General features: G+C 57.2%; 2 protein-coding genes across 5 annotated transcripts; one reads left to right on the top strand and one right to left on the bottom strand.

Moving 5' to 3' along the window:
* Positions 1-287: 287 nt before the first annotated feature.
* Positions 288-5,836, bottom strand: FBXO44 (F-box protein 44). 3 transcript variants are annotated; one of them, XM_045035097.1, is made up of 6 exons: positions 5,663-5,836; positions 4,287-4,575; positions 2,732-2,829; positions 2,452-2,547; positions 2,206-2,341; positions 288-1,415 (listed from the first exon to the last, which is right to left on the bottom strand). In XM_045035097.1, exons 2-6 carry the CDS (start codon positions 4,549-4,551, stop codon positions 1,255-1,257), a joined length of 756 nt encoding a protein of 251 aa, XP_044891032.1. In that variant the 5' UTR covers positions 4,552-4,575; positions 5,663-5,836; the 3' UTR covers positions 288-1,254. The 3 variants fall into 3 exon arrangements, with proteins under 3 accessions (XP_044891032.1, XP_023113893.1, XP_044891033.1); XM_023258125.2 differs by lacking the exon at positions 5,663-5,836 and adding an exon at positions 5,503-5,606 and having other exon boundaries at positions 2,703-2,829; XM_045035098.1 differs by lacking the exon at positions 2,452-2,547.
* A 124-nt stretch (positions 5,837-5,960) lies between these two features.
* Positions 5,961-11,771, top strand: FBXO2 (F-box protein 2). Of its 2 annotated transcripts, none has more exons than XM_003989492.6 (6): positions 5,961-6,131; positions 9,320-9,697; positions 10,126-10,255; positions 10,337-10,432; positions 10,927-11,062; positions 11,304-11,771. In XM_003989492.6, exons 1-6 carry the CDS (start codon positions 6,110-6,112, stop codon positions 11,436-11,438), a joined length of 897 nt encoding a protein of 298 aa, XP_003989541.3. In that variant the 5' UTR covers positions 5,961-6,109; the 3' UTR covers positions 11,439-11,771. The 2 variants fall into 2 exon arrangements, with proteins under 2 accessions (XP_003989541.3, XP_044891030.1); XM_045035095.1 differs by lacking the exon at positions 5,961-6,131 and adding an exon at positions 8,920-8,968.
* Positions 11,772-23,121: the final 11,350 nt, after the last annotated feature.

The raw sequence follows: 23,121 nt of genomic DNA, 5'->3' as shown, positions 1-23,121 counted from the left end.
AACTAGTTTACCATACTGCTAGTGAGTGGTGTCCCTGTCAAGGCTGAGGCCCTGATCTAGTTTGCTACTGAGATAAACAGTACATTAAGCACCAACTGTGTGCTGCATACCATTCTAAATGCTGGGGCTTCATCTAATGTCAGTAAAACTCTTGGCAAAGTAAGTAAGCGGTAACTGGTGCCTGCAATGAGATGCATACAAGGGCTACCCAGATATTCCCCCCCACCCCCCAGGGCAGGGCTTCCCATGAAACTTGCCTTTCCCCCTCAGAAACCACAGGGCACAGGTTGGGCTGGGAACACCTTTTATTTAGCTGCATGCAGCAGGAGCAGAATCACAGCACAGCTGTCCTTCCAGCAGGAGGGAGAGGCAGGAGTGAGGTTGGGCAGGCGGGGGTGGGGGGTGTTCTGGGAATGGCAGTTCCAGGGGTGGGATAGGGGCTTGGGATGTTTTCCAAGCCACAGGGAAGGTGATCTGGGCATGGAGTGGATGGGTGGTCCTTGAAAACCTCCCACTCATCTCATCCAGGGCTTACACGTCCTGGCTCTTAGAATCAGGGTCTAATCCTGCCCCCCACCTACCCTGGGTTACCATGCACAGGACTCCAGGGGTCTTCTGGAGGTCCCGCCTCCACCTGCTACCCATCTGACTTCTGATTTCTCGGGCTTCATCGATAATGAGGTCAGTCCAGACCTGGCCTGGACCCCAACCCATCTTGGGCCTGCCCATCTCAGGCCAGGCCTGAGCTTGGCGGGCAGAGCAAAGAGCTTGGGAGGGGCAGAAGACAGGCCAGCACAGCTCCTCTTCTGCTCCCAGATCTGCCTGAGCTATGTGGTCACCTCCCAGCATCTGCACGATCTAGGCCAGGCACAGGCTTGCCAGATGTCTTGACTGTCCTTGCTCTGAGGGCCCCCAGTGTAGACAGGGAGAAAGGGCCCAGGAGGGGAAGGTAGGAGACACGCATCTAGATTTGGCATCTGAGCTTGGAGACCACTCTCGGAGGAACCTGGGAGAACATCCTGTACCTCCCCAACCTCAGGGGCCCCATCTCTTAAAGGAGCCCACGCAGGCCTCCCCTGCCATCACTCAGGCTGAGACCTGGGGCAGAGCGCTGGCCCCCATGGCGTGTGAGGCTCCACAAAATAGGCAACTGAGGGGCAAGGATGAACCAGGAGGTCTGGGGGAGCCCGGCCCCCTCCCCTTCCCTAACCCAGCCCTTCTCTGAGAGCAGTTTACCAGTCGGGGTTTGGCGGATCAGGGCTTGGGGGGCGTCAAGGCAGTGGGGGCCCGATGGTGATGCTGCTGTTGGTGACCCTCGGGCCGTACCAGCCGGCCCAGTAGTGAGTGTCCACGCCGCCGTGCTGAAACCAGATGTAGCGGACGCCGGGTGGGTAGTTGGAGAACGTGTGAGAGACCTGGCGGCAGGTGGAGGGAGAGAGGTCAGGGGCCAAGGTCTTCATGCTGGCCCAGCAGTCAGCAGAACTGAGTTCTAGTCCTACTCTGTGATTTTGGGCAGACCCCTTCCCCTCTCTGCCTCAGTTTCCTCATCCGTAAAATGGAGCAGAGTCCTCCTGGGTCCGTCCACTCCACAGGATTGCCTAAGCGCAGCTCAAAGGAACTGAAGGAAAGCGAAAGAGGTCCGATACGGTTATCACTGCGCACGCGTGGCTATTTCAGTTAAAATTAATCAAAACTAGAGAGGATTAAAAACGTAATTCCTCAGTCACACTAGGGACTAGCTCTTATTAAGTGTTCGATAGTCACATGTGGCTATTGGTTACATAGACCATTTCTCCTGGACAGCACTGGTCTCAATTGGCAAACTATGGCCTAGGGGCCCACTGCCTGTTTTTGTAAATGAAGTTTCACTGGTGCACAGCCATGTCTATATAGCTGCTTTCACAACGCAATGGCCCAGCTGAAGGGTTGAGTAGAGGCGATAGAGACAGCAACGCCTGAGAAGCCTAAAATAGTTGTGTCTGCTGCCCCCTGGCCTAAATAGTAGGAATAACCGATATTAGTAACTAGAACCCGTCAGCCTTTTTGAACACGGCTTTACCAGCATCATTTCGCTGATGTCTTTTCGAGCTCGAGCAGCTGGTGCCCAGGTGAGAAGCAGCAGAGCTGGGATCTGAACCCAGGCCCGTTTGACTGCAGTCTCAGCCTTGGGCAATATGCCACCTGCCCTCTTCCCAGTTCACATACCTCCCTCCACTTGGCATCGCTCTTCTGCTGGATTGTTGCCGGGTCTGGCTGGAAGGTCCCCAGCGGCGCATGTGCTGACGACAGGAGCTGAACACACAGCTGGTACTTGGACCCGCAGTCTGGCCTGGCTGCGAACCTGCATGCAGAGGGAGGGCCGATCAGGGCCTCGGAGATGGGGGGCAGGGTGGGGGCGGGGCGCCTGAGTGGCAGGCCCCCCTCCCCCAGGCCCTCGCCCCAGGCACTCACCAGTCCTTGACCTCGATGTCCGGCCGTGTGGTGTCCATCAGCTCCTCCCAATACCCTTCGGCCTTGAGGTCCACCACCTGGGACTTGAGGCAGGTGCTGGGGAGGGCGGGCGGAGGGGTGGGAGGGGCTGGGGCTCAGCACTAGGGCACTGGGGGGGCGGTTAGGGCTGCCCCTCTCAGGGGCAGGAGATCCCTGGGTGAAGTGGCTTGGGCTTCCCCCCACCCCAAGACTTCCCCAGCCTCAGATCTTACTAATAAGAAGTCACGAAGTATTTCTTGACCTGGTCATTGGGGAATTCCTTCCTCTGGTCTCCAGAGAGGTTCTCCACCTTCCACTCATCGCCTCCATTCACATCCAGGCTCCAGAATTCAAAGCCCTCTGGCCAGAAAGCAGAACTCACGTCATAGGGAAGCCCCTCAGTGGTCCCTTTCTCACAAGTGCCCCTTCCTCCTGGATCTGCTCCTTGGGTCTCTGCAGCTACCCTCAAGCCTCACGCTGTGGGATGCTGCGGATCAACAGTAGCTGTCTTTTTTTTTTTTTACTTAAAAAAATTTTTTTAATGTTTATTTATTTTTGAGACAGAAATAGAGCAGGAGTGGGGAAGGGGAAGAGAGAGGGGGAGACACAGAATCTGAAGCAGGCTCCATGCTCCGAGCTGTCAGCACAGAGCCCGACGTGGGGCTCGAACCCACCAACTGTGAGATCATGACCTGAGCCGAAGTTGGACGCTTAACCGACTGAGCCACCCAGGCGCCCCAACAGTAGCTGTCTTGTATTAGGTGCTTCCTGTGAGCCAGGCACCATGGCAAGTGATTGCCACTGGGAATCCCAAGACATGCGACCACGGGAGTGACCAGATCCCTTCTGTGATGGAGGACGCTCTGATGCCAGAGCCAGCCAGATCTGGAGCTAGTCCCAGCTCTACCAGTATGAGGCTGTGTGACCTTAGATACGTTGCTTTCCCTTTCTGAGGTTTGGTTTTGTCCTCTGTAAACTGGAGTTAAGAACAAGAGTTGGCAAACTTTTTCTGCCAAGGGCCAAAAGAGTTTAGGTTTTGTGGGCTACATACTATCTCTATTAGTCTTTATTTTTATTTTTATTTTTTTGATATATAACCATTTAAAATCACAAAAGCTAGTTTCAGCTCCTGGGCCAGGTGTGGCTAATGGACCATAGAGTGCCAAGGTCCATGGTCATGGCCATTGGGGAGTCAAGTGAGGCAGGCATCTGAAAGCTCTGGACAGCGTGGAGTTATTTCATTGTCATTTTGCTCCAGAATTTGGTCATATAATAGAAAATGAGGTTCCCATCCCATCCCATCCCATCCCAGTGCCTGGCCAATGAGTTACAATGCAGTAAGAGAAAAAGAGAGCTCTAGGTGATGTAGAAATTTTGTTTTACCTGTTGTTGTAATATGCTGGAAAGAAGAGTGGATCTCTCATCCTCCCATGAATAAAGTCCCCTTTGCACTCTGGGACAGTCCTAGTACGCCTAGCCCTGGAGTCTGGGATCCAGGCCAACAAATTATGGCTCTGATTTCCTGGTCTTGTGTCTTGGGCACAAGCAGTCCAGACTGGTCAACAGTCCCTCACTGGGGAAATAATCTTAAGAGTGGAATGCAAAATGCCACTCTTGGCCTCAGTTTGCCCATCTGAAAAATGGGAGCATTAACAGCACCTACCTCTTGGGATTATTGTGGGATTAAGGAGTTAAGCCATCCAAAGTGCCTGGTTCATAGTAAATGCGTAATGAAAGTCAGCTGCTGTCACAGCCGTGTGTGTGTGTGTGTGTGTGTGTGTGTGTTGGGGGCAGGCCAGACCCACCCTACATCCCACCTTCAGCACATGGATTGTGTAGGAGATTCCTGTGGAGGCTGCGTAGGAAGTAGAAGATCTTCCAGTCGGCCACAGGCTGGTCCCAGTCCTCGGTGATGAAGCCCTCACGCAGGCACTTGCGCTTCCAGAGGGTCACCAGGTCGATGAGGTCTCGCCAGAGGCTGCAGACCAGGCGACAGCGCAGGAGCAGCTGGCGGGCGGGCACGTGCGTGAACAGCTCCAGCAGGATGTTCTCAGGGAGCTCGTTGATGTTCCCCACGGCCATGGCTTGTGGCTTCTGGACAACCCCCTGTGGTTATTGAGAAGCTACCCTTCAAAGCCGGCCCCTTCCCCCAGAACAGAATATTTGCAACGCCCCATGGTGGTGGAGGTTCCCATCCCAGCTCTGCCATTTGCTGTCTCAGGGAATTCACCGAGCGTCTCCGAGCCTCAGTTTCCTCCTCGGAAAAATGGGACCAAGAACTGTACTAAAATGGGTTCAAATGCCGTGACACAACAGATGCTCAATAAATGGTAGCTGATTTTACTGCCACCACACGACAGCCTCTAAAAGACGCTAAGGAGGCCCAGAGGGGTGCCAGTACCTGCCCAAGGTCATATAGACAGAGGAGGGAAAGAGTCTTCTGATTCTAGAGCCGGCCTTTTCCAATAAGCAAGTCTTTACAGTGTAAATAACAATGCGCAGCCCCCAGAGCGCTCCAGCAAGTCCTCCAACGGAGGAGGGAGAGAGATTGGGGGCAGGGGGGGGGGTAATTATCCTGGTGTCTGACGGAGGTCTAAAGAGCTCAAGCGACTTTCTTAAGGCCGCAGAGTAAATGATCCCCCTAGCTGGGACTGGAGAGGGGGTGGGCGATGGGGAAAGAAAGGCCTTTCCAACACTCCCATCTCCATCCTCGCGGCTGGGCTTTCAGCCCCACGACCCCCGGCGCGCGCGCTTCCCACCCTGCGTTGTGGCTTTAAAGTGCCCCAATCCCAAGCTGGGGCTTGGACCCCTGAGCATCGATAAGCGACCCCGGCCCCGGTTCCCTCTTGCGCCGCCGCTGGAGCCCGCGCCGCGCAGCCCCCGAGGCCTGGGCCTTGTCCGCGCCGGGCCGCCCTCTGCGCACTGCCGCGAGGCCGGAAATCGCCCTGCTCGCCCGCCCGCCCTCCGGCCCCCAGCCCCGGACGGCCCGCGCCCCCGCCGCGGCGCTCCCCGCGCCCACTCCCGCCGGGTCACCTTCGCTTAGCCGCCGCTGCCGGATTCCGCTGGGCCGCGGGGCTGAGCGGACCTCCGCCGGCTGTAACGAGCGCGTACGGCCCCGCCCCGGCCCCCGCCCCGGCCCCGCCCCCTTGGCCCGCCCCGCGCCGCGCCCCCCACCGCTACGTAGGAAAATTACCTGGAGCTGGGCGCCGGGAGGGGCCTCCGCCCTCCTCCCTCCTCCAGGGCGGCGCGCCCCGCACCCTCCGCATGACCCAGACTCGCGGCGCCCCCTCGCCTCCTCCTCCCAGCAGCCACCCCTGGAGGGAGCTGGGAGACACCCCAAATCGGATCCCCATTCCCATTAAAAAACCCGACTCCCGACCTTTCCCTGCCTCCTGGGTCCGCCTGGAACCGGTAGCCTCAGGCCTGGGGCCGACCGCTCCAGACTGCGGGGCGTCCCGGCTCCGGGCCAAAGGCGGGGCGGGGGCGGAGGCGGGGGCCTTTAAGAGGCGCGGCCAGCCGGGACCCGACCTAGACGCGGGCAGCGCCTGGACTCGCCGCCGCCGCCGCCGCGGGACTCGGGCAGCCCCGCAGCCCCGCAGCGCTCCGGCTCCTCCTCCTCTCCAGACCGCCCTCCGCAGCGATGGACGGAGACGGTGAACCAGGTAGCCGCTGCCACCCGGATCCACTCGCTCGGCCCGGGAGGGGAGACCGAGGCAGGCGGGCGAGCGAATGCTACGGAGAGGGGGCATCAGAAAGCGAGGGGGTCCCGGAGACCAAGCGCGGCAAACTTTCACCCACGCAAACCCCTGGAAACAGTTTTAAAAGAGCACAGCCCTGTGGCTGGAGGCCTCCAGAGGTGACAGGCAGGGAGGGAGGACTCCTGGGTCCTATTTACCGGGGGGGAATAGTGTAGGGGTAATCCCACATTCTCGCCTCTCAGCTTCCTGAGGGTCTGTTGGGTCCGGGTCTGGGACACATCTGGGACGCCGGAGGCTGCAAGCTTTTTTTTCCCCCCCATCAACTTCTTCTATTTGCCAGCTCTGGCCCTTGAACTGCGTGTACCCTACGGCTTTCTTGGGGTGACCGGCTTCTCCTCACCCCATCCCTGCCTTCCTCCTTGGCTCCCTTGTCTGGAGGGGCTGCTCTTCAACTGGGTGGCCGGTTGCCCAGTGGGGATCAGGCCAGCGGAGAGGGAGAGTTGGGGCACAGCTCAGAGCCCTCTGAGACTGCCCAGTCATCTTGCCTGGCACCAAAGACCCCCCTCTCCCCATCCCTCGAATTCCCTGCTGGGCCTGTAGGGGTTGCCTGCTGAGTCAGGGTGGGAACAAAACCTGCCTGCAGATTTCCCCACCCCGGTCCCAGCAGGCCCATCTGAGAGTGGGCCTTCCTGGAGGAGTCAACAGGAAACACTGATGCACGCTCCGGTAACCAAGCCCCTCTCTCCCCAGCCCTGAAACTCCCAGCTCCTTCAGCCCCTGCTCCCAATCCGTGACCCCCTTGCCACGCCCTCTATAGGGCCCCAGAATGGGCTCCTGCTTTTTCCCAGGGCTCAGCTATTCCCTGGACTCCAGGGCCCAGTGCAGGTGAGTGAATCAGCCTGGGAGGCAGCTTCTAGGGGCCAGATAACTTTCCGACAGCAACAATGTGGGGAGTTGTGTGTACTGGAAAGGGGTTGGGGGGGGGCTGTAATTAGATCTGGGGCCTGGAGTGCCAGGCCTGGGGCCAGAAGAGGGGACTGGGCAAGGTGCACCTTTCGGGGGAGCATCAGGTGTCCACCAGGGCCAGGGCAGGGCAGGGGGAGGGCTGGAGAGGTGAGGACACTGGGGCTGGCTCCCCAGAGAGCTGTGGGCAGCAGAACAGGCAGGTGATGCAGCTTCAGGGCCTGGCATTTTCCTTTCTGTCTGCCCATTGTTCTTTCGTGTGACTTGGGAGAAGCTAGGAAAGTGGGCCTCAGTTTCCTCTCTGCAAAAAAGAAAGGGTAAACCCCCACATCATAAAGATGTGCCCCCCCCCCCAATGCAGCTAATAGTGAAGGAAAGTGTTGTGCTCAGTAAGATTCACTAAATAAGATTTGCGGAGGACTGACTGTGTGCTCTGGGCTCTGAAGAAGAGGTAAACCCTGGTTCAGCTCTCAAGGGCCTGACTGTGGGACGGGGGAGAATATGCTACATGTGAGGAGGGGCGGTAAAGCCTGGCAGGCTGGGGTCCCGGCAACACCCAGACTTGGGTCTAGGCCCTGTCTGTTCTCCCCCCTCCCCCTGTTCAGCCTGTTTCTACCACTGCCTGGGCTTTCCAGGCTCTAGCCCTTAGGAACCCCCCATCCTAGATCTGAGAGCACTAGTCTCCCCCCCTGCCCCCATCACCCAGAGTGGTCCCAGCCCCTCACCACCATGTCTTCCTCCTCCAGAGATACTGTGCAGTCAGTATCTGCTTACTCAAGGTTTTGATGGCCCAGCTGAGGCCCGCTGGGTTCCAGGAGATAGTCCAGCCTGCAGCTCCTGACGTCTGTCCACCTCCTTACACTTTAGAATGCTCTTGCCCCCTCCCCAGGGGATTGGAACATCAGCACTGTTCGAATGGCCTGGCACAATGATTACTCCCATTTTATAGATGAGGAAACTGAGGTCCAGGGATAGGACAAGGGAGTGAAAAGACCTTCCTTTCTTGAGCACTTATTACATCTCCCTGTCTATTTTTTTTTAGAGAGAGAGAGAGAGAGAGAGAGAGAGAGAGAGAGAATATATCCCAAGCAGGCTCCATGCTGAGTGCAGAGCCTGGGGTGGGCCTCGATCCCAGGACCCCAGGGTCATGACTTGAGCTGAAACCAGGAGTTGGGCACTCGATCGACTGGGCCACCCAGGCGCCCCTACCTGCTCTCTTTTAATGAGCTCCCACGTCATACTGCTGTGGCCAGCAGGGGATTATGATCCCTGCTCCCCTTTCCCTTCAGGCCTCAGATCCCCATGTCCCTGTCCTAATACTAGCAGCATAACCAAAATCATAACCAGCGAGTCAAAATCAAAGTCGTATGGCGCCTCCAAAGTCAACAAACTATTTTATTGAGGGCATTTTTTTTTTTTTTTTTGAGCCTGGATTTGAACCCAGGCTTCAACCACTCATTTGCTGTGTGATCCTGATTGGTTTCACCTCACTATTGCCTCAGTTTCTTTATCAATGACATAGCGACAGCAGGAGGAGCAACCTCAGAGAGATGCTGCAAGGATTTAGAATAAATAAAAACGCTGAGGACAATGTCTCGCTCTTGCTAAATGCCCAGTAAACATTAGCTGCTGACAGTGTGCCAGGGAGGGATCGAGACGCCAGGCACTGGGGTGAAGCAGTGAGTGTCCCAGACCCAGTTCCTGCCTTCTTGCACTCACTCTAGTCCTGAGGGAGGTGTTTACAAACCAACATACCCTAAGACAAGCGCTAGGAGGGACAGGAACTCCACGGCTAGAAGATTTCATGGTGGGAAGTCCGGGAGCCGTCCCCAGAGGAGGTGAGGGGAGGCAGGGATCTCAGGGCGCGGTTGTAAGGATAAAGGAGTGGATAAAGTCAAGTTTGTGCAATTAGATGGGTGCCCTTAGAATCAGATTATCAGTTGCTGTTAACCGCTCGGGTTTACTGGCCCTGCCAGGAAACTTTTCCGACTGGGCGCTGGTCTGCGGCCCTAGCCCCCTGGGGTCTCCTCCGCTGGGCGCCGGTCTCTGGCCACAGAGCCTCGGGCCCCGGTTTCGGATCGTCCGAGGGTGGGTGAGGGGCAGATACCCGACACGTCGCGGTTCTGAAGCTTGGAGGGGGATATTCTGAGCAGAGTCACAGCCCCCGCCCCCCCCCCTCCCGCCTGCAGAGAGCTTGGGTCAGCCGGAGGAGGTGAGCCCGGAGGGGCAGCAGGAGGAAGCCGGCGCGGAGGAGGCGAGCGCCGGGGAGGAGCGGCCCGAGGAGGAGGAGGAGGAGGAGGAGGCGGCGGCGTACCTGGAGGAGCTGCCCGAGCCGCTGCTGCTGCGCGTGCTGGCCGAGCTGCCGGCCGCCGAGCTGGTGCAGGCCTGCCGCCTGGTGTGCCTGCGCTGGAAGGAGCTGGTGGATGGCGCCCCCCTCTGGCTGCTTAAGTGTCAGCAGGAGGGGCTGGTGCCCGAGGGCGGCGCCGAGGACGAGCGCGACCACTGGCAGCAGTTTTACTTCCTGAGCAAGCGGCGGCGCAACCTTCTGCGCAACCCGTGCGGGGCAGGTGAGGGGCCCCGGGGAGCTCAGCTTTCCCTGCTGCAAAAGGGGCCGGAGCAACGCCAGCCTGCTTGGAGGGCTAAATGGGATAAAGCCCCGGCACGACGCCCCGCGGGGCAGCCCCCACAAGAATCCTGTGCATATTATTGGCCCCTGGGGCCGCCTGCTCTCTGGGGGTCCCTTTTCCAGGTCCTTCCACCCTCACGATCTGAGGCAAGACGGGCCCCGCGGAGGACCCTCTCAGGAGGGAGAGAGAATCTGGGGACGAACAGGAAATTCCTCCCGTTCCAACCCCTCGCATCACCTGCCTCCCCCCCCCCCCACCCCGTTAAAGGGCCACGTTCCCCTGCCCCGCAACCGATGGCGCGGGAACCAGCCCGGCCACACCCTCAGCAGGGAGTGGGTGACCAGGGTGGGGCTGTCGTGCTCTTACAGAGGACCTGGAGGGCTGGTGCGACGTGGAGCACGGAGGGGACGGCTGGAGGGTGGAGGACCTGCCCGGAGACTGTGGGGTGGAATTCATCCACGACGAGAGCGTCAAGAAGTACTTCGCCTCCTCCTTTGAGTAAGGAGAAGGGGGATGGAGGGCACGGGGGGTGGGGGTGGGGGGAGGGGTCTCCACTCCCTCCTAACTCCAGTTCCCCAGGTGGTGTCGCAAAGCGCAGGTCGTTGATCTGCAGGCTGAGGGCTACTGGGAGGAGCTGCTGGACACCGCTCAGCCGGCCATCGTGGTGAAGGACTGGTGAGCGGCCTTGGGGGTGGGGCCGGGACGGTAGGGAGGGGGAGGAGGAGGGATGAGGGAGGGAGCAGGGGTGTGTGTGTGTGGGGGGCGCAACCTGGAGCCGCTGCCCTGCCCCAGGGGCCGGGGCCTCCCAACTCTACTGGTTGTGGCTGCATGGGCCACGGGGTTTTCGGGAGAAGGTGGAAACCCACCTCTCCTCCTGACTTTCAAAGGTGGGCAATTAAAAAAACAAAACTTGTCACTGTGGGCTGGTTTTAGCCCCGGGGGGTGGGTCTGGCCGACCTCGGGTGTAGTCCCTGGGGTTTGGACCTTGGGCGAGTCCACGGTCTCTCTGGCCTCAGCTTCCTTATCAGTAAGACGGGGACCTTAGTAGTACGGGCCGGCGGGGTTGGGCGGAAATGAGAACTTCGGTAGCAGGCACGGCCCCCCCCCCCCCCCCCCGCAGTACCGGCTCAGCAGGGTTCCCCCGGCCCTCGCTCTGTCCCTCGGGGCAGGTACTCGGGCCGCAGGGACGCCGGCTGCCTGTACGAGCTCACGGTGAAGCTGCTGTCGGAGCACGAGGACGTGCTGGCCGAGTTCAGCAGCGGGCAGGTGGCGGTGCCCCCAGACAGCGACGATGGCTGGATCCAGGTGAGCCTGGAGGCTCCGGGGGGCGGGGCGGGGCCTGGGAGCAAAGGGCGGGGCTCATGGAAACCCCGCCCATGGCACGCGTGGCCAGGGTAAGGCAGACTTGGCGGAGAGGTGTGGGTGAGGGACCCTGGCTGAGACACCCAGAATGGGGGCGGGCCAGGGGTTGGGAAAGTGCTCTGGGGTGGGGTGGCTGGGGGAGGCGTCAGGGCCCTAACCGGACCCTCCTACCTCCACCCCCCAGATCTCCCACACCTTCACCGACTATGGGCCCGGTGTCCGCTTTGTCCGCTTCGAACATGGGGGTCAGGACTCCGTCTACTGGAAGGGCTGGTTCGGGGCCCGAGTGACCAACAGCAGCGTGTGGGTGGAGCCCTGAGTGACCCCTCCTCCAACCTCAGCCCTCTTGGAGGTGCAGAGGCCTGGGGTAGATAGGCCTTAGTCAGTAGCCCCCTCACTTTTCCCATCCCCCACCTCACCCCCACCCCCCACACACTCCTCTCCTGCCCCATTCTCCCAGCCCAGCCCCCACACTGGGAAAGAGGAGTTTTGCTGGCCTATATGTGCATCTAGAAAATAAGATGGGTGAGGGTATGGGCCTGGGTCGGGCCCACCGCTGAATCCCCTGCACCTAGTACAGTGCCTGCCACAAAGTGGGCACCTAATAAATATTTGTCCAAGGAAGGAATGAATGAACAAACGGATGAATGAACACCGCCCCCTTTGCATCCTTCTCTGTCTCTTGGGGGCCCCTGGCCCAGCCTGGAAAAATACTTGGTGGGGCTCCAACTGCTCTGGTTTCCAGAGGCCCTTGGGCCGGTACAGAGCCAGCCAGGCCCGGGCCGGCTGGACAAAGGCCGGGATTGTGAGGCCAAGGAGTGGGGAGCTGGGCCTGGCGCCTGACTGACACCCAAGCTGCCCAGAGGCCAGAACAGGGTGTGTGTGTGTGTGTGTGTGTGTGTGTCTGTCGGGGGTGGCGGGGGTGGGGGGGTTGCCCTCCAGGCCTCTCTTGGTCCTCGTCCTGTTCCTTTCTGAGACCAGGATGGTGGGTGGCGGTAGCCTCTCACTTAGCACACGAATTCTCCGGGGCCCAAGGGATGGATGCCGGTGGCCCTGGTGGGGACGGGGAGCTGGGGGTGGGGGTGGCTAGGGGAGAGGCTTGGTGTCCCTCTTCAGTACAGGCGCACTTCATGCTGTCCTCCCTGGCCTGGCGATGGATTGAACAGCAGCATCTGGTCTCTGGTCATATTCTTTCTTTCTTTTTTTTCTTAAAAAAAAAAAAAAATTATTTATTTTTGAGAGAGCGCCAGTGGGGGAGGGGGAGAGAGAGGGGGCAGAGGATCCAAAGCAATCTCCACGCTGACAGCAGTGAGCCGACGAGGGGCTCGAATTCACGAACCTCGAGATCATGACCTGAGCTGGAGTTGGATGCTCAACCGACTGAGCCCCCCAGCCCCCGCCCCCCTCCCCCTCCAGCCTCTGGTCATTTTTCTAAGCCCTGCCCAGAGGCTGGCTGTAGCCCTGGTTTGAGGCGGCAAGGGTGTGGTGCCAGGCCCCTTTTTTGGCCTCTCCAGCAGCTCTCAAACCCAGCCCCTCCCCAGGACTCTCAGGTGTTGGTCCTGGGGCTGAATGAGGGTCTCCCCATAGCCTCTCTCCTCTAGGCAATGGTGACCAATAAAATCTCAGTGCCCGCCCTGCCCCCCACCCCCCAAGCTTTCCTTTGATTCTGATCCCTGCTGCCACCTGCTGGTCAGGTGGGATTGCAGGCTTTAAGCTGGGGCCTGCCTGGGCCTGGTCACTGGTTCGTTCCTTCACTCCCCAATCCTGAAGCCCCAGTCCCTGGGGCCCGGCTCCGTGCAGGGCCCTGAGATTCCAGAGGTGAGGAAGATACTTCTTGTCCCAGGAAGAGGGGGCGTCCTGGGGTCCTGGGGCGCCTCCAGTCGTCTCAGCTCTGGGGGCATCCTCAGTCTGACAGGGGAGACAAAACGCTGATCTCGAGAACTCCCCAGCCTGAAGGTGGAGGCACAGCCCCTGCCCCACGGGCACCCTCAGTCCTTTCTAGGGGATGTCACAGTCCGGTGGGGGAGGGCACTGTTCACACCTACCTGAGTTTCCAGTCAGGGGGCGTGATGCCTTGACGAGTTTGATGGATGCCATAAAGGAAGAGGCTCACCCCTTGAGCTTCCAGGTGTACGTGAAGGTGCACAGGTGGTGGTGCTCTGGGGCAATGGACCGGGATGGGCACGCGGGGATCCCCGTGAGGATGAGCTGGGGGAGGACTGGGCCCGTGCTGGGGCTACGCGAGGAGGCTGGAGGGAGGTGCGGTGAGCATGAGAGGCAGGCATTGTGCAGGTGCCTGTGAGGACTGGATGCCAGGGCCGGGGTGTGGGGGCACGGAAGGTGCTGCAGGTGGGAGCTGGGGACATTCAGAAGAGAGGCCCGTGAAGGGTCTGGGGCTCTGGGCCGGTGATATAGGATTGGCAGTGTATGTGGCCAGCGGCCAAAGCCAAGGCCACTGTTGAGGGCTGGGAACAAATGTGGAGTGAGGCAGGAGAGGGCACAGAGAAACAGCCTCTAGGGCTGTGGTGGAGAAGACAGAGCAGCCACGGAGGCGGGGATGGGATGGGTAGGAGGGGGCGAGGCCAGCAAGGCCGTCTGTAGTCAATTCTCTGCACTCAGAGGAGGGAGCCAGAAGCCCAGAGACCAGATTCTCTGCCCTGGGGCCCCAGAGATGAGACCCCCAGAGGGGACCTGAGGGGCTCAGATAACGGAGTGCTCCAGACCCACTGTCCCTGAGGGACAGTCACTAGAGGGACAGTTGGATACACTGGTGGGATTCAGCAGACAGCAGTTCCTGAGTCACCAAAGAGCTGATGCTTCGGGAGCGGGGGACGGGCCAGAAAAGCACAGTGAGCTTTGCACAGGGCACTGTGTACTCACTGTGCACAGGGCACGTCCTGTCACTACATCCCCGTGCGCAGTCGGACATGGGGAAGGGGGAGAGGGCATCCTTACTACTGTTGGACACGAGGATACTGAAGAGCCCAGGCTTCGCTGATGATACACGGACTTCACTGGAGAAGCACACGTTTCAACCAAGGTGCCACGGGCTTCAAGGAGTGTGCGCTTAACCCCTCAGTTTTATTGTCCCTACCTGCCCGCTCCCCTCCAACATTGATTCTAGGGCTGCAGATACCAGCTTCAAGGGAGGGGAAAACCTTCAGGGGAAGGTTTCAAGGGGAAAAGCTTATGCTGCCCAGCAGGGGGTGCCTCAGGGCCATCTCTGGACCGTGGGGAGTGTAGATAGCAGACAGATTAGCCACATGACTCAATGGCACCTGAACATTGGCTAAGGAGAGAGAGAGGCGCATGTTCCTGATGGTCCTTTCCACTCAATCAGTGCTTATTGAGCACCTACTATCTTCCAGGCAGGGCAAAAACAGACGAGGACTCTGCCCCCTGGAATATACAGTCTAAGCAGAAAAACTTAAATGCAAGCAACTATATAAATGAATAAGGTAATTACTAACATGATCGAGCACTTGATATACATACCAGGCAATACTTTGAGAGCTTTGTATAGATTGATTCATTAAAATAACCGTATGGAGTGGGAATATTATTACTTCTGTTTTTATAGATGAGAAAACGGAAGCACAGGGAGGTTAAGCAATTTGCCTGAGGCCGTACAGCTAATACATGGTGGAACTGGAATTCTCCTCAGCCACTTAGGCACTTGACTTCTACGTGAAGTAAACAAACTACAAACTGAGGGTAGTCACGCGATCAGGGAGGACCTCTTTGAGGAAGGGACATTGGAAGGATGAGGAGAAACCAGCCATGCCGATATCTGGCGGAAGAGCATTGTAGGAGCAGGACGTGCAAAGGCCCTGAGGTGGGAATGAACTCATTTACAGGTTAGAAAGTCTGGAGCTCAGTGAGCAAGCAGGGAAGCTGTTTGACATGAGATTGGAGATGTAGGCAGGCAATTCTGAGAGTTTCCTGAACACCCTACTGTGTGCTCTGACATATGAGGTTTAAATGCTTTAAGGAAAAACCTTTGCTGTATCCAGTAGGACCTGAGAATGGGGAGTTAGACATGAGCAGCTTACAGCCCAGGTGAGGAAACCACATTTCCCAAGAGTAACAGGATAACCAGGATGCTGATAACAACAATGCTGGGCATGATAACAAGCATCCATTGGGACCTGGTGGGAGTCAATTCCCGTGCTAAGCGCACAGGCTCATTTAATTCTGCTCAGTGGCCCTCTCTGGTAGACACAGACCCTTCCATTTTATAGATGAAAGAGTTTAGACTCTGAGATGTTGGGCAACTTGCTCAGGGACATACAGTGAGTAAACAGTTGTGGCTCTCCAGATTGGAAATCCGGTTCACTACGGCACAGGGTCAAAGATGGGCACGTGCCAGGGGACAGAGAAATGGCAGGAGCTGGGGGCTTTGAGGCGAGGAAGAGTGGAAACAGTGGTGACAAGGACGGTGGGGCTCCAGGCCTTCTAAGCATATTCTTGGTTGCCCCAGATGGAAGGAGGGGATCCTAAGTGTTTCTGGGCCATTTTGGTTAAGGGGTTGAGGTAGGTAAAGTGACTTTTCTTTTAGATTTCTTGGTAGAGCTCTTTGTTCAGTAATTTTTGCCATGGGAAAAAGCTCTCCTTCCCCTCTCTGATTTATTTTGTTTGTAAACCTGGATTTTTGTGTGCATGGTATGTTTAGGAGCGGTTGTATAGGGAGGAGCGAAGGAAGGACCAGTTCCTCTGAGCACCACTAGGTGTCAGCATTGTCAAGGGAGTTCCCAGGCTGGGCTTCTGCCGGGTTCTCTGCAGAGGAAGGGGCATCGGCAGGCAGGATTTGAATCCACAGCTGGATTGGATTTCTTGCCTGGGGTTGAGTCTTGGGCTGAGGGTCTGCTTGGGGCTGCTCTTATGCCAGAGGCCCCTGAGAAACATTTAGGAGGCTGGGTCTTCTGAGGCTTGAGTCCTGTAAGACTAGGAAGGGCTGGTGGTCTTCGGGAATCCAGCCCCAAATAGGTCTCAGGGCCTACACCTCCCCCCTCAACTCTCCCACCTGCTGCCCTAGTTCATCCCCGAGCTTGGCAGAGCCCCGGGCTTTCCTCAGGGCCCTTCGCCTGCAGTGAACACAGAACACCCAGGCAGATCCAGTCCTGATCTCCTGGTGAGTAATGACTTTGCTATTTTTTCCCCGTAAATTAAACCTAATCTTGTGTTGACTTTGCTGAACAAGGAGAATAATGAAGAAGATTAAGATGAGATGGTATTCATTCTCCTCCAACAAAAGCCAATTAATTGTTAGCAGGATTACCGCCCGGAGCCGGGAGCCAGCACAGACTCTGGAGACAGGATGGGCAGGGCTATGGTGGGGGGGGAGGGGGGAGTGCGGGGAGGGGGGGGGGTCTCCTAGTGCTCCAGCAGGGGTCAGCCAGTGATGCAGCAGGAAAAATACCAGTTAGATGTAGAGGAGAACTGCCTGGATGAGAGAATGGGCTGAAGCCAAGGAGGCGGCTGTGAAGAGTGTGGAATCCCTCTGCCAGGTAGGTTTTGTGAGACATGGGGAGAGGCTCCGTGGGTCCCTGCGCGTACAAGGCATTTGCTCCCTGAGGCCCCTGACCCCTCAACATCTCCATCCCAGGCCACCTGACACCCTCCCCTGCCTTTCCTCCCTCAGGGTATCACCCTGTGACCTGTCTCAGCCTCGTGAACTCCATTTCTGGGGTTGCCTTTGATAAATGAACTTGCATGCAGGGGTCTCCAGCCTCCTCCCCACCCTGCTTGCCCCCCTCCCTTCCTGTCCCAGGAATGAGGGTTCAGAGCATGGATTTGGAGACAGAAACACCTGGGTTTCACCTGGCTTTGCCGCTCGTCCTCAGCTGCAAAGTGGGATCTGAGTGCGGCTCTGAGGAGTTTAAGCACCCAAGCTTCCAGGCCCAGTTTCTGGCACCCAGTGGGTTCTTTGTACAAGATACGAGGCGGAGTGGGTCAGGTGGACTGCCACACCCCTGGGGCCACTGTTGAGAGGCTCGGGGGCGGGGGAACTAACATTGTCGGTCTCCTACCCCATCTACACTATCTCACGGGCTCCTCATAGCAACCCCTGGGGGAGACTTCATTTGCCACCCCAATTGATGAAAGAGAAGTCTGCGGTGCCGAGAGGTGGGTCTAGGGGTCAAGGACACAAACCGAGACCTGCGAGACCTGCAGAGCTGGCTGGGATGGGCCTGGATCCGAGGGGCCCCCGGGCAACTGTGCCCCTCCCCCCACTCCACCTCCCTTCAATGCACTTGAAAGGCGTTCAGCCCACACCTGAATGAATGAAACACTCCTCAATCACCATTTCTGGCCCACTAGGTCCCCATTTCAGACCCTCTTGCGTCCTGGTAACTCCCAGAAGGAAATGGATTGTGTGTGATTGCAAAATTCTTCTTGGTAATTCTTGGCAACTCACCCATCTTACTACGAGTATTAAGAAAAATCCACCCTTCCATCCAGATCTCGGGCCTCGCTTCATTTCCTGGGATTGATGAGCTTCTGTTGTTTTCCGAGCACAGCAGAAGTATCCCCGAAGTCCACATCTCATAGTTTATGATATTTCACACCTACTGAGCGCTCACCACGTGCTGGGTATTGGTGCATGGCTTTATTCAATCCTTGCAGCACACCTGTGCCCTACTTCCCTTCTCATTTGAGAGACTGTGTTGGAACTGAGGCTCAGAGAAGTGCAGTCTTGCCCGAGGCCACACAGCTGGAATCCACACGTTACAGGGTGGGGATTCTTTCCACACCAGGAGGCTGTCCCACATCATGAGACTTTTCATGGTGGTTTCCGGTCCTGTACGGGGTGAGACTGGTGAAGGGCATGGGTCTCAGGGCCCTGTGAGCCATTGAGGTCCTTGTCCCTTGGGAGCTCGCTGACTAAAGGGGGAGACACTTAGGTCACCAGTTCTGACCCTCCCTGCTGTGTGACCTTGGCCAAGTCCCTTACCCAGTCAGTGCCTGAGTTTCCTTGCCTATAAAATAGGGCTGATTATAGTTCTTACCTCATAGGGTTGTTATGAGGACCAAACGAATTAATATTTGTAAAGCATCAGGTAATGTTTGTTAAGATCAGAGCCTGTATATGGCAAGTAATATATGTGAGTTTGCTAAATGAACGGGGCACCTGGGTGGCTCAGTGGGTTAAGCGTCTGACTCTTGGTTAGGGCTCAGGTTATGATCTCATGGTTTGTGGGTTCAGGCCCCACATCGGGCTCCACACCGACAATGCAGAGCCTGCTTGCTATTCTCTCTGTCTCCCTCTCCTGCCCCTCCCCTGCTCGCACTCTGTCTCTCTCTCAAAATAAATAAACTTAAAAAAAGAAAAGTAAAACGAACAAGTCTGGCAGCTGTAGTCCAACAGTAAAAGGGCTATGAGGAGGAAGCCCACTATCTTGTGGGAACCCAGAGGAGAGGCATCTAACTTGGATCTTAATCAGAGAGGGCTTCCTGGAGGAGGCAGTGAGTGGACTCTTGATCTGAGGAGTAGTAGGAAGGTAAATCACTTCCTTAAGCAGCTCTTAGCTCCATGTACTATCAGTTGGAGCTCTGGCACTAACCGGTCATTTCCTGGGGCTTTCTTGTCAGAATTTATCAATGTGCAAACCACCATAGTGTCATCTGCGTTTGAACAGAAATCTGTGTCCCCGGGGACCCATGATTGAGGGCAGTGCGCCAAGAGGGTCCTGAATCTTCTCAAGATTGGTGGGTGGGCAGGTGCAGAGAAATCTCTGGTGGTAGAAGGTGTAGCAAGTCCCTGAAAGCCTGCATGAAGAGACAAAGATGTCTTTGGAAAAAAGAACAAGAGGGGGGAAAAAAAAAAAGGAAGGGAGAAGCAGGCAGGGAAATGATTTTCTCGGCTGGCGTTTCTCAGGGAATTAAATCTTGTTTTTCGTCACCACTGAGTGGAATAATCCAATATATTAAAGCAGATACCCCCCTCCTGTTTATTGCTGTGACTTTGACCTAACAGTCTTGGGCTGCATTTGGAATCAGATCGTCCCGGGGAGGGAGAAGGGAGGGAGGCGTCAGCCCCCTGGATCAATTACTCTGCTCTCCGACACCGGAAAAATGAATTATTCCCCCAAAAGCAGGCTCCTCACCCGATGAATTCTGCACTGCAGAGCTGGTGGAGTTATACCAAATTGAATTTGGTCTTTGAGAGACATTTAAAACCAGGTGGAGTGTGCACATTGCAGGGGGGAGGCGGGGGGGAAGGTCTGACAGCTGCCGGGACCTCTGTTGCCTGGCTGGGGAAGCCCCCTGCTCATAATGCTCTGGGGTGGGGGCCAAGAGGCAGCCACTCCACCTGCCCAAGGGGCCACCTGCATTCTGCAGGGGTGAGACATTTTGTTTCCAGCCCGAGGCTCAGAGAGGTGAGGTTGATTGTCTGAGGCCACACAGTGAGTGGGTAGCCATGGCAACCTGTTACCTTTTTGTCCCTTGCTCTCTGGGCCTCGTGGAAAATGGCCTCATTTCCCCCCCCACCCCTCCCCAGCCCAACCTCAGGGGGGAACATGCTGAGATTGGGAGCTTTTCAGTCTGGGGCATTCTGCCCATTCATAGCTGTGTGACCTGGGACGAAGCGTAGCTTAATCTCTCTGGACATCAGTGTCCTGATCCAAGAAATGGGGTTTACTAAAACCCTTGTGCTGGTTGCTACTCTGTCGGTTGCAAATGACAGACACGCGATTCAGAGTGGCTTAATGAAAAAGTGGATTTGGGGCTCACATAACAGAAAAGCCCGGTGTAGATTTCTCCCAGGGATAGCTGGTTCCAGAGGCCCCAATGGCGTATTCGGAAATTGGGCTTTGTCGCTGTATCTCAGCGCTGTGTGGCTTCACCCCAGGCAGGCTCGCTCTGGAAGGGGCCGGGCACCCCCAACATTAAGTCCAGTGGGTTCACACACCCATCTCTGAGCAAGGCCTGGGGTGGAGCCACCCAGTGAGAACCACAGGCTGAGAGAAGGGGGCAGATGCTGTCCCCCCTTGAAGAAGGCGCTGGGACAAAAACCTCACACAGAGCCCCACCCCTCACAGGCCCCGGGCAAGAATGAGGGGGTGTTTGGCACAGCGCTTGGCATCATCGGGCAAGCATTCTGCCCACCACGGCCCTGCTGGGGTTGTTTCCAATTTTCACTGAGGAAGATGCAGTGTCCTCCTGGGCAGGTTACAAGGGGCTCTGCCCGGGCCTCCCTCTGCCTCCCTCATGATCTCCTACTTTATCTGCTCCCCCAGAACCTCCCTCCCCACGCCCAGGCCAGATCCCGGCCTTGGCCCTCTGCCTGGCCAGGGGTCCCCAGGGAAGGGGGGCTGACTCACCCCACACAGCCAGGGGACTGCAAGGGCTGCACTTTCACTAATGATGTGGGGAAGAGAGGAAAAAACTAGCCCGAGATGGAGCTATTTTAGCTGAAAAACCCTCCCCCTGGGTTTGAGCAGGTTTTTCAGGGCTAATGCACTGGGGCCGAGGGAGTTGTTGGGGAGGGGGCTGAGGCTGGGGTTCTGCAGGGGCCGGAGGCCTGACCAGGGAGAGAGGAGTAGGGGTCTTGGGAGGGGGTCATGGGGGCTCTGTGCCCCAGAACTGAGAGCTGCTCACCCCAAAGTGGAATTGCCAACTCTCCAGTCACCCCTGCCCTCCTCATGCCCCACTGCCATCTGACCCACCTTATGTGGGAAATAGCCCCAGTGGCTGGGACGATTTTGCCAGGCTTGATTATCTCTGGCCTGTATTGTGAAAACACTGGCTGTCTGTTTTATTTTCCCTGAATATAAAGTCCTGCTCTGATGTTGGAGTTGCCTTTTTCTGTTACAATGTTACACCCCTGCTTCCGAACGCGAGCAGAGAGATTCTGATGCACTGCACCTCCACCGTATCCATTAGACACCTTCCCGAGGGATCCAGGAAGGAGGAGGAAGAGCACGGAGGACAGGAGTGTCTTGTTTCCTACCCACCATGAAGGGCTGGCACGTGTGTCTTAGGGGTTTTCACTCGGCATCTTTCCAATTACAGAGGAGGAAACTGAGGCTGTGTTGCAGGAGGAGATAAACAGGCCTCTCTTTTTTAATTTTTTTTTTCAACGTTTATTTATTTTTGGGACAGAGAGAGACAGAGCATGAACAGGGGAGGGGCAGAGAGAGAGGGAGACACAGAATCGGAAACAGGCTCCAGGCTCCGAGCCATCAGCCCAGAGCCTGATGCGGGGCTCGAACTCACGGACCGCGAGATCGTGACCTGGCTGAAGTCGGACGCTTAACCGACTGCGCCACCCAGGCGCCCCAAACAGGCCTCTCTTGAGAGCCAGCCGCCGCGGTTCTGGGATCAGGTGTGCAAGGAGAGGGAGGTGGCCTCTTAGCCCATTTCCCCTGGGTGGAGGAGAACCCAGGCTGGTGGTGGGGGGGGGGGGCGAGAGGCTGGGGCACACAGGCATTGGGGAGGCTCCAGAGCCAGGAAGGAAATGAGGTAGGAAGGGGGAACAGCTGGCTTCTAGGGGGTCTTCAGGTGCCTGATCTGACCGCCTGGCCCGCCCACCAGAGGCATGGGAACTCAGGGACCAGAAGAAGAGGTGGCTGAGTCCCGAGGTCCCCAGCTTGGCCGTGGGTGCAGAGTGACCGGCTCCACACCTTGCTGGCTGTGGGACTCCAAGTGAGGCTCCAGACCTCTCTGAGCTTGTTTCCTCCTCTGTCAAATAGGGAGAAAGATGGGACCTAGCTTGTTCGGTGGTCATGAGAATGAAATTGGGTGGTGTGTGTAAAGCACAGTCAGGGCTCAAAACACATATTAGATTTCATGGGTATTATATTTACCCCTAAGACATAAAGGCTACTCCAGGCCTCTGGAAGAGGGGCCAGGGCGAGAGGCCCTATGAAGAACATGGAGTGGGGCCATGCGGGGCTTCTGCCTGTGGTCCACGGGGGTTTGTGGAAGGGGCAACCGAGGCGGTTGGGAGATGGGAGCTTCTGGACCTGAGGAGGGGGTGGGGCGCCTGGCACAGGGTGGAGGCTGGGTTTGGGGGAGTTCACAAAGTGCTCTGCCTCCAAGAAGGCTTTCTAGAATCCCTTCCGTCTTCTCTGCCTGCCCCCACTTCCCAGCCACCAGCCTGGAGCAGTGGGTGTGGTTGGGGAAAGTACAGGCAGAACCCGGGTTTAAATCCGTTTCTACCACTAGCAAGCTGGGTGGCCTTGGGCAAGTTATTTGCCTCTCGGAATCTCAATGGAATTACTTTTCTTTAAAATTTTTTTTTCAATGTTGATTTATTTCAGAGACAGAGAGGCAGAGTATAAGCAGGGGAGGGGCAGAGAGATCCAGAGACAGAATCTGAAACAGGTTCCAGGCTCTGAACTGTCAGCACAGAGCCCGACGTGGGGCTCGAACCCACGAACCGTGAGATCATGACCTGAGCTGAAGTCGGACACTCAACCGATGGAGCCATCCAGGCGCCCCTGAGATTATTTTTCTTCAATGGACATCGTAACACCTAGTCCACAAAGTGTTCTGTGTAAAGCATTGGGCACACACCAGGTGCTCACCAAGGACAGGTGCCGATCTGGTTTTGATGTGTGCCGGGGTGGGGGTGGGGGTGGTCAGGCTCCTACTAGGTCAGCACATAGTGGAGAGGTGGGGGCCTCTAAATGGGGCCTTGCTGGTCACAGCTGCCCCGAAAGGCTGTGGCTTGGAGGACAGAGGGCAGAGGCTTGGATGTGAAATGCTGGAAAGGGCAGCAAAAGGGTGAAAGTAGGGATGTTGCCTGGGGAGGTGGTGCTTTAGCCTTGCGGAGCCCAGATGTGCCCTGACTTGAAAGCACTGATTGCAGGTAGAGGTGACGGTGGGGGGGGGGGGGTGGCACGTGCACCCATCTGCCTTCTTGGGTCTGGTCTGAATTCCTGTAGCTTCAGTTTCAGGCCCCATACTTTGCCCTGACAGGGCACTGGCCCTCCTTGTCTTCTGCCAGCTGCCCTACCCACCCCCCACCCCCCACCCCTGCCCCAAGTAAGGTT

The sequence above is a fragment of the Felis catus genome, chromosome C1, assembly GCF_018350175.1.
Source record: "Felis catus isolate Fca126 chromosome C1, F.catus_Fca126_mat1.0, whole genome shotgun sequence".
NCBI lineage: Eukaryota > Metazoa > Chordata > Mammalia > Carnivora > Felidae > Felis > Felis catus.
The sequence above is the reverse complement of the archived record's forward strand: the minus strand, read 5'-3'. Positions and strand labels throughout refer to the sequence as shown.

Excerpts from the sequence above, each read along its gene's own strand:
- FBXO44 (XM_023258125.2), bottom strand. The coding sequence starts at position 4,551 with ATGGCCGTGGGGAACATCAACGAGCTCCCTGAGAACATCCTGCTGGAG. Across the intron at positions 2,830-4,286 it reads ACACAATCCATGTGCTGAAG|AGGGCTTTGAATTCTGGAGC; the intron begins GTGGGATGTAGG and ends CTTTCTGGCCAG. Across the intron at positions 1,416-2,205 it reads GCGATGCCAAGTGGAGGGAG|GTCTCTCACACGTTCTCCAA; the intron begins GTATGTGAACTG and ends ACCTGCCGCCAG.
- FBXO2 (XM_045035095.1), top strand. The coding sequence starts at position 8,935 with ATGGTGGGAAGTCCGGGAGCCGTCCCCAGAGGAG. Across the intron at positions 10,256-10,336 it reads TACTTCGCCTCCTCCTTTGA|GTGGTGTCGCAAAGCGCAGG; the intron begins GTAAGGAGAAGG and ends CCAGTTCCCCAG. Across the intron at positions 10,433-10,926 it reads GCCATCGTGGTGAAGGACTG|GTACTCGGGCCGCAGGGACG; the intron begins GTGAGCGGCCTT and ends CCCTCGGGGCAG.